The sequence below is a fragment of the Electrophorus electricus genome, chromosome 5 (genome assembly GCF_013358815.1).
Source record: "Electrophorus electricus isolate fEleEle1 chromosome 5, fEleEle1.pri, whole genome shotgun sequence".
Classification (NCBI taxonomy): domain Eukaryota; kingdom Metazoa; phylum Chordata; class Actinopteri; order Gymnotiformes; family Gymnotidae; genus Electrophorus; species Electrophorus electricus.
In genome coordinates, this window is record NC_049539.1 from 24,591,612 (window position 1) to 24,601,230 (window position 9,619).

General features: G+C 35.9%; 1 protein-coding gene across 1 annotated transcript; it reads left to right on the forward strand.

The window, feature by feature from the left end:
* The first annotated feature begins 5,006 nt into the window (after positions 1–5,006).
* LOC113569474 lies at positions 5,007–7,196 on the forward strand. Its single transcript, XM_035526259.1, has 7 exons — positions 5,007–5,052; positions 5,210–5,566; positions 5,700–5,738; positions 5,922–5,957; positions 6,139–6,252; positions 6,393–6,424; positions 6,751–7,196. Exons 1-7 carry the CDS (start codon positions 5,010–5,012, stop codon positions 6,862–6,864), a joined length of 735 nt encoding a protein of 244 aa, XP_035382152.1. The 5' UTR covers positions 5,007–5,009; the 3' UTR covers positions 6,865–7,196.
* Positions 7,197–9,619: the final 2,423 nt, after the last annotated feature.

Consider the following 9,619-nt stretch of genomic DNA (forward strand, 5'->3'; position numbering starts at 1 on the left):
AGTAATACTCGGGGCGTCTTCTGAACACAGTAGTGAGGAATAATGTGCAGCACTGGAAGAGTGTTCCTGTGGACTTAAATAAGAAAGAGAGACAAATAATGAAATTAGGGACAGGTAGAGGTAATCAATAAACAGGTGATTGGGAACAAGGAGGGCACAGTGTGTGTGGCAGGGGGCGGCAGTGGAGGCTGAGTGGAGGGTGCACTGTGACAAACGGTATGTCAAGAAGATGAAATATATACTCTGAATCTTTTTGACCTATATATAATGTATATATCACTCCTAAACATTCAGAAGGACTTTGATTTCACAGCTGATCCTACCCTACCCTCAAGTAACTGTCCACTATCACTTATTATCACTTATCACTTATCACGATTAGTCCCTCCCAGCTTCTGTATTCCAAGTTTTCCCTGTCTTGTGTATTTTCTCCACCTTTGTTTGGTTTTCCACACTTGTCCCTCATTTCTAGTCTTGTTAAGTTTATGTATTTAAAGCCTGTCTTGAACCCTGTGTATTTGCTGTACATTTCATGTTTTTTTTAATGGTTGTGTTTATTTGAATATGTGCCTTTATGTGTTTAATGAATGTTTTTGAAAAAATGTCTCCGTATGCCTGTAAGTTTGTACTCTGTGGATCCTAACCTTGGTGTTTCTTAGCCCCAGGTTTTCCCTAGTCTTTGTTATAGCCTGATTCCCCTGTTTGCCTTCGTGTGTTGTTGTTTTGCTCATGTATCAACATGCTCTCCATGTTGGTTCTATGACCCTAGAGTGCTACAATGACTCTGATTTTGGATTTGCCTATAATAAATCTCGTTCTTCTCCGCACATGCGTTGACCTCCTTACCGCTCACCGTTACATTATCAAGACCCCAGCCATGCAGATGATGTATTACTGTTCCTGTATAATGTTCTTGTCATTTCTACATTTCTACAAAATCTGAATACCGCTGAACTGATCAGACATTGCTGAACTTATCTGACACTACTGCCCAATCCTTCCACATACCCCTAAGCTCTCTGTACATCACATATTGGACATCAAGGTCACCACCTAGCCATCAGAGCTGCCCAAATTCAATTTCAATTCATTACTCACAACTATTAATTCCAACCTTCAAGGCTGGTTTAATCCTCCACTCTGCCTCATTGTTAGAATATCTACTGTCAAAATTTAAATATTACCAAAAGAAAACTACTTATTTTCAATTATTCCACTTCAAACTCCTCTGCTATCTCAAAGTCACACCACATAGACACAAATTAACCACATCACAAACACCCAGATGTCAGAGACGTCTCAATGCTCCTAAATCTCAAGAACATATTCTTGCCATTCAACTACAGAACATGAACAAATGGATGTAGGGTATTTTTTTCTCCTGGTTTCTTTCATTCACATTTTCATCATGTATTCCCATATGGTGATGACCACAATCAAAAATACCATTTCAGATGACCATTTCAAAAATACATGTGTAGGCAGTGGACAGGGGTTCTTACCCTCCCACAAGAGAAGGGAAAATAGTTAAAGAAGCCTCCTGAAGGACTCTCTCTATGCTTTCCACCAATAAGCATCTGCCAAATGCTAAAAATGTAAACTTTAAAAACTGGGGTATGGTAGTTTACAGGTGTGGGCATGACATTTTATCTTTGGACAAGATAACACGTTAATTAAGAAATCTAATCAATTATGGTCAAGTTTCAAGAAGGCATCTCTTTACCACTAGGGGGCAGACATATGTCACTAATCAGGAATATGTCTTCATTCTCCAGTGACATCACTGAGACATATTTTGTTTTACAGACACAAAACTACAAACACCTAAAACTGCTGTGCATCTTGTTCAGTAGTTACATGTACTTCACTTAGGTTATAACATTTTTATTTTTAAATTTTCATTTTTACCTTAAAAAAAAATATATATATATATATATATATTTTTTTTTACATATTTTAACATTTATTGAATTCATTTCCATGTCAGAGATGTTCACTGCATAATATTTTATTATGTTTGAAGTTTTTATTTATGTTCATATTACAAACTCACACTGCTCCCTCTACCCTCTGCTGGCACTGTTCTCCCACCTGTTATTCTTTATAGGGCTCATGGTTACATGTCGGCTTGTCTTGTTTTGTCTTGTCTTTGTGAGCACTCTCACTGGTTGTACTGGTTGTACTCTCTACCTTTTTATATACAGTCAGACTTTTTGATCTTTGCATTCTTTGAAGCTGCATTACATTTTTTGTTTCTTTCTTTGCTGATAGCTACCACCCTGGAGTGTAAATTAGCTCATGCAGTCGGCCACAGCACTGACCTGCCTCATGCAGGATGTTGTAGGACAGCTGAGTGAATGTGTTAAATGTGGCCTAACAGACACTCTCACTTGGCTAGCTTCACCCTAAACCTTCCTTCATCGCAAAGAGAGCACAGCACTACAACGTCAGAGACCCCTGAACACATAGAGATGTGGCATTGAAATTCAAACTCATATTCTACTAACATAACCCAGCTCTCCACTTGTTCAAACATGGTTGAAGATTTATGTGTTCTATTTTTGTAAAGGCTGTAAATTTTCTATGCTTATGTTTAGTTATAGTTCTCTGGTTTAATTTTTAGAGGGTGTAGTGGTGTAGTGCTTTACTGTAGTAGACGAATTCTCAGCACAATAAGAGACTTTGGGAATGGCAATTTATAGACTGCCGCAATGGGATGGGTTCACTTGTAGTGGATCATAAACCCAAATATTACATTAATTTCCAGTTTTTTAAATGTCTGTTTAACATCGTTTACTTTAGCTTAATTTAGCTCATCTTTTGTGTATCTTATGTCTAGAGCACTGTGTGATGGAAACTGTTCTGTGTGGATGTGTGTGCACATGTGTGCACTGACAGTTTGCTTTTGCATGAACACAAAGGCCTTTAACCACATCAAAGGTTTTGGACTGCTCACTTAAGAGCTATTTTTTTCTATTCATACTGCACACCAAGGTCTGGGTGCTTTCCATCCTCAGTGTGGACCCTGTCTTTGCGCTTTGCATTAGAACCTTGAGCACTGTTCTCAGTAGATACCCTTGTCACTCCAATGACTGGTTTATTGTTGACTGATTACAGAAGTTCACCTGAGGAACCAGAGAGAAGGTGGAGGGTTAATGTTGTTCCAGTGGTGATTGGAGTACTTGGGGCTGTGACCCTTAAGCTGGAGAAGTGGCTCTAACAAACCCTAGGAATTACAAAACTGATCTCAGTCCAAAGAGAGCACTCCCAGGAACATCTAAGGCTCCAAAAAATTAGTGTCAGGGTGGGGACATGACACATGAAAATCTATGAATACATCCAAGCCATTTACCCCAAGGATGAATAAATGTTTCAGACAGATGGAGGACACGGTCACCATGGAAGCAGAGAAGGTGTCATGGCAGGATAAAGTCCTCCATGGAATGTATCAGTGATAGAAGGTTGAGATGGCTGACATAAGATAATCCTACCAATGGCTGGAGAAGCCAGGACTGAACACAGGGGCACTAATTATGGCAGCACAAGTACAAGCACTCAGTATCATCGGTGGAATCGGTGGAAACTGGGGTGCATCACACTGGACAAGCAAACTGTACCACGGAGCTACTTAGACGGTCCAGTACCATATACACTCAGAGACACAACCAAGCAGTGGGGATAATACAGGAGAACATCTTACAAGGAGCCACAGAGAATTGTGAAAAAAACTAAACCAATCTTTTGTGAGACCTACAGAGTCAGACAAATTGTAGTGAACTAAGCAGATATTGTGCCAACAGATGAATGCTAAAATGTTTATTTATTTATATATATATTGAGGTCAGGACTCTGTGCAGGCCAATCAAGTTCTTCCACACCAATTTCACTCATCCATGTCTTTGTAGACCTTGCTTTGGGCACTGGTACGCAGTCATGTTGGAACAGGAAGAGGCCATCCCCAAACTGTTCCCACAAAGTTGGAAGCATGAAATTGTCCAAAATCTCTTGGTATGCTGAACCATTAGCAGTTCCTTTCACTGGAACTAAGGGGCTGAGCCCAACTCCTGAAAAACAACCCCACACCATAATCCCCCCTCCACCAAACCTTCCACTTGGCACAGTACAGTCAGACAAGTACCATTCTCCTGGCAACCGTCAAACCCAGATTCATCCATGAGAATGGCAGACAGAGATTGGCAGGAGATTGTCACTCCAGAGAACACGTCTTCACTGCTCTAGAATCCAGTGGCGGAGTGCTCTACACCACTGCATCCGATGCTTTGCATTGCGCTTGGTGATGTGGTAGACCCTGCTGTTCTTTTTCGTGGCCTACTACTTCATGGCTGAGTTGCTGTCATTTCCAATCACTTCCACTTTGTTATAATACCACTGACAGTTGACTGTGAAATATTTAGTAGAGAGGAAATATCACGACTGGACTTATTCCAGAGCTGGCATTCTATCACGGTACCACACTGAAATTCACTGAGTTCCTGAGAGTCACCCATTCCTTCACAAATGTTTGTAGAAGCAATAATTCCAAAAGTAAGCTTTGGTGAGACTTAAGAGACAGACTTAAGACAAAGTCATAGTGAACTAAACACATAAACAATAGATAACTACCAGAAAAACAGCAGTAGTGGTAAGTATGACAGTCCAAAATGGTAGTAATATTATAAATGACGAAAGATGATACATTCGATAAATACTAGAGTCAGAAAGAGAAAAAATATATATAGAATGTGGAAAGTTAAAACCAAGGTTGTCCAAGTATTGACAGGAGCACTTGGGGACATTGATTAATGATGACATTTATTTATTTTTGTCTTTATTATCTATTGTCAATGTCTATTATGATCTGTTTATTTATTTGTTATTAATTACATTTTTTATATTTACACTATAATGATGATTCATTTTCATGTATTGTATAAGCCACACCTCCTACAATATAAAGCACAGTTTTATTCACGTCACATTTCCTCTTCGTGTCTACTCTGATAACAGTGATGGCTTGTATTTCGGTTCTGATTCTCTTTTTTCATGGCATGGGTAAGTAATATTAATTTCATTTACATTAAATAGACAGAACAAACTTTATTGTTTTGAAGAAGTCATAAAGATTATACTTTTTCAGATGAATGTTTTTATACTGCCCGCCTCAGACAGTTCATGTTTTTTTCTATTTTTGTTGATTTATGAGTTACAGATTTGATTGCAGTGACTCTGGGCTCTCCAGACACTTTAATATTGGTGGCAGAACCTGGTGATGATGTCACCATTTGGAACCAGTATGACCAGATAGAACCAGGTCACATATATTGGTTCAAGCACACAAATCATTCTGTTCCACATCGTGTTGCGTGCCAGTTGTATTTAAAATATTCTCCATCTCACCCCTGTTCTCTTGTTAATCAAAGTAAACATATTGTGATGACTGTAAACTCCCAGAACACCTCTCTGACAATAACTGGAGTGAATTACACTGATTCAGGACTGTATTACTGTGGCATTCCACGAAGCACTCAAATTTCCTTCAGCAATGCTACATATTTACAAGTGATAGGTAACATTTTGTGATGAATCTCATTATATTACTCATTCACAAATATTTATGTTGTTTTAAAGATGTTTCTGTATTATGATGTTCTTTATTGAATCATGTGACTGTCATAGTCACTTAAAACATTTTGTTTCAGAGCGAAATGAAACACATTTCAAAAGAACATTTGAAGAAGGTATGTTATATCTTGTTATATTCTTTAGCTGATCAGGTAACTTTCTGTGCAAAAGAATCACATTACATTACATATTTGATATTCAATAGTTATGCACTATAGAGAAGTAAAATTATGGTTAATATTAAATTCATGAAATTTAATAAATCATTAAACTGTTTTTTTGTTGTTGTTGCTTTCTAGAGAAAAGTGAAACACCATCCAAAACCAGTTCTGTAGGTTTGTGATCTCATATTCATTCATATTCATATATTGAACCATCCTCTCTTAATTTCGTGGTTTATATTCTGCTGTTTAAAATTTGATTGTAAATAATTAACTGAAAGACATAGATGAAATTCAGTGCAAAGTCACATGTACAGATTTAAAAATAACTCCTTTCTTTACATCTCTTCTCCAGCTCACTGCTTTTCCGAAGTCTACTTCATGCTGATAGTAGTGTTCGGTGGTGTGATTGTGATTCTCATCAGTGTTCTTCTAGTCATGTTGAAGAAGAGAAAACAACACCAAGACGGTACAGCTGATACTGCTGTTTAAAACTGATCCATTAAGATTTTACGCATGTTCAAAAATACAACTCAGAACAAAAACTAAAAAACTATGTTATATTGTTAATGTTATATTAATAATAGAGCTTTTGACTGATTCTTACAGAAACTGACGATAAAGTACAACAAAAGAAAGAGGTAAATATGAAAATACATGATATTTGAAACCCACATATATATGGAAAGAAAGAAAAAGAAAGAACACCTTTATTTAGGAGAATATTTACTTAACATGTTATTAAATTTCTCCAAAAGCAGTCTAACTAATTGTGATCAAATTAGAAAGGTTTTGGAACAGTAGAACTTTTACAAATGAGGAATCATAAAATATATAAAGAATCAGATCTTAAAATAAATTTCATGACTATAATAATACAGGGAATTTGGATATTAGTATTGACTAAAGGAATACACCATTGATAAAATAATTTATCATCTAGTTGTAATTTTTTGTACTATTACAGGAGCAAGATTCTAAATATGCTGATCTACAGTTTTCTGATAAGAAAACCAAGAAATCAGGGAGACACACTGAAGTGGTGGACACTAAGGTTGTATATTCTTCAGTAAGAAACTAGCAGTGTACTGTTATAGAACAAAGTTATACATCATTCCTTCATTGTTTGGAACAGCTTTACATAGTTAATTATTTTAACCAACAACAGCCATAAGAGGCTGTGATCTCTGCCATATTTTTCATATCTGTACTCTCTAGTTTTGACAAACACGACCAGAGAAAAGTGTCCGTGTCATCGAACACAAAAGCATCAGATACTATTTGAAGATCTGTAATTGCATTTGAGCAGTTAACGTGATGTACCACAAACTGGATTAATTTGGGAGGTTGATGTGACCAGTGCAAGAATGGAGAGTATGTTACTTATATTCATGGTAATTTGCTGTTCATAGTGTAGAAAAATAAAAATTTAATAAAAAAAATTATATATATATATATATATATATATATATATTGCATGTATTGTAGGACAACATGTGTTCACTCTATAACTAAATAAAATGCTTAAAGCATAGGGGTAAATGATACATACTAAAAATGTGTGTGTGTGTGTGTGTGTGTGTGTGTGTGTGTGTGTGTGTGTGTGTGTGTGTGTGTGTGTGTGTGTGTTTGCACGCATGTTTTTATGTAAGCTAAATTACTAACACATGATGTTGTGATGGTGACTGATACGCATATAAATGTGTTCCAAACAGAAAATGCTCAGTTCGATTTGTTGTGATGTAAATTTAATGAAATAAGTATTTGGAATCATCAATTGTTTTAATTAAAGTATATTCTTCAGACTGGTCTTTTGGTTCAATCTTCTTTTTAAGTAAATCATATGAAAAGGATTTATATTATGTGAAACCACCATGAGTTACTTCATATCTACTGACTCATCACACTTGCTGAAGTGTTAAGAGGTTAGATCTGATTTCTGTGTTCACATTAACAGAACATTTTGAAACCAAGCTACCGTAAGTTAATTTCTATTCACAATGTAAATAATCTGGAATTTTATCATAAATCTGTGATTATTCAAAAAAATTAATTATTCACCTTTGTAAAAAAAAAAAAAAAAATTCAAAATTGAATGTTACTTGCAACATGTAGTGACTTAACTTCTAAACATGTCCTTACATTAATAAAATTAACTGTTTAAAAACGTGCAATGCTCAGTGTATCTGGTGGAGGAGACAGTAGTGATTGTTCTAAAGCCCTTTTGTTGATGTTTGAGGCAGAATAAATACAGACGTAATCAAACAGACAAATGGAAGGCTTGGTCTTCTACAAAAAAGAGGAACAAGATTTTTTTACTCAGTCATCTTCATATTTCATTTTTCATATCAACATATTTCAGTCCATTACTTTTGATGTAACATCATATTTGAAACAAAGAGTGTTGGCAACGTGTGTGTGTGTGTGTGTGTGTGTGTGTGTGTGTGGCTTCAGTACATCATGGTCTTTGTGGTCTCCTATGAGACTATGACCTCCAGCCATTTTCACACACTGCTTGCTGCATGACAAACACCCAAACACCAGTTTCACTACTTACACTCTTCACTTGTCTTTCCACATAAATAAATCTCGTAAATAAACTTTACAGGTTTACTGTTTAATACAGATTTTCTGAGAGAGCCATTTTTGCAGATATTGTAATACATTTGTTGTAAATTATATTTACTGATTTCTTTGTTTTGCACATTAATTTATTGCATTAGATTCTGCTATTAATGAAATGAGAATGCCACAGAAATCGTTATTCAGCGTTACATCTACAGGAATGACATTTGCTATCATTCTCTCATGCATATGTAGGTCTAGAGTCACTGGTTTAGTTCCATTATGAACATTATGAGAATTTATTCAGATAAAAAGTGAAACAATAAATGTATTAAATTTATCTAAATAAAAATGAAAGAATGGATGTGCAAGTAATTGTCACTTTCATTTTCAAAACATTTATGTGTAACGTGTGTGGCCCAAGTGGAACAACGAGTGGGAGGCAAGCGATCCATGACATTATGTAAATTATGTACACTACTAACTCTCATTATAACTTCCTTTCTTACCCCTGCACTGATCTGTGTATAAACCATGTTGGTGGTTAATATTCAAATGTGGCCTCTGGCAACATTTTTTCAGCTTGCGACTGAACTAAGAACAGAATGGAAGCTCTCACATCTCTGTGGTTAAAATACGCCAGAGCTCATTTTGCACAACTGAAGAAAAGACAAAAACAAGTGTGTAAATGACACAGTGTGACCTCTGGCAACATTTTCTCAGCATGCAGCTGAAGAACAGAAGGGAAGCTTTCATATCTCTGTGGTCAACAAACTTCAGCATGCATCTCACACTACTGAAAGAAAATGTCATATACAAGTATATAAATAACACAGTGTATAGATCTGAAAGATTTGACAGGCATTTCAGGTTTTAGCAGATGTAAAGGCAGAAAACAGAGACCAACTATGTCAGGCCTTTTATAAGCTTTTGTAACTGACAATATATATTAGACAAACAGAAGTGTACAATTTTTGAAAGTAAAATTGTGTTTAAATGATAGTGTGTTTATAACTGAAAGGTTGGACAGACATGTCAGGTTTAACATGCTTTTTCAAGTTCGGTTTATTCGTCACATACATAGTCATACACAGTACAACACGCAGTGAAATGGTGGAGAGTGCTCTGTCCAAACTGAGGAAGAGAACCAGGGGTGCATAGAGAAAAAAATATATATATATACAGATAAATATATATATTCTATGTATGTACAAAAATATATTAACAATGTATGTACAATATATGTATATTATGATTATATACACAATGTA

Excerpts from the sequence above, each read along its gene's own strand:
- LOC113569474 (XM_035526259.1), top strand. The coding sequence starts at position 5,010 with ATGGCTTGTATTTCGGTTCTGATTCTCTTTTTTCATGGCATGG. Across the intron at positions 5,053-5,209 it reads TCTCTTTTTTCATGGCATGG|ATTTGATTGCAGTGACTCTG; the intron begins GTAAGTAATATT and ends TATGAGTTACAG. Across the intron at positions 6,425-6,750 it reads AAGTACAACAAAAGAAAGAG|GAGCAAGATTCTAAATATGC; the intron begins GTAAATATGAAA and ends GTACTATTACAG.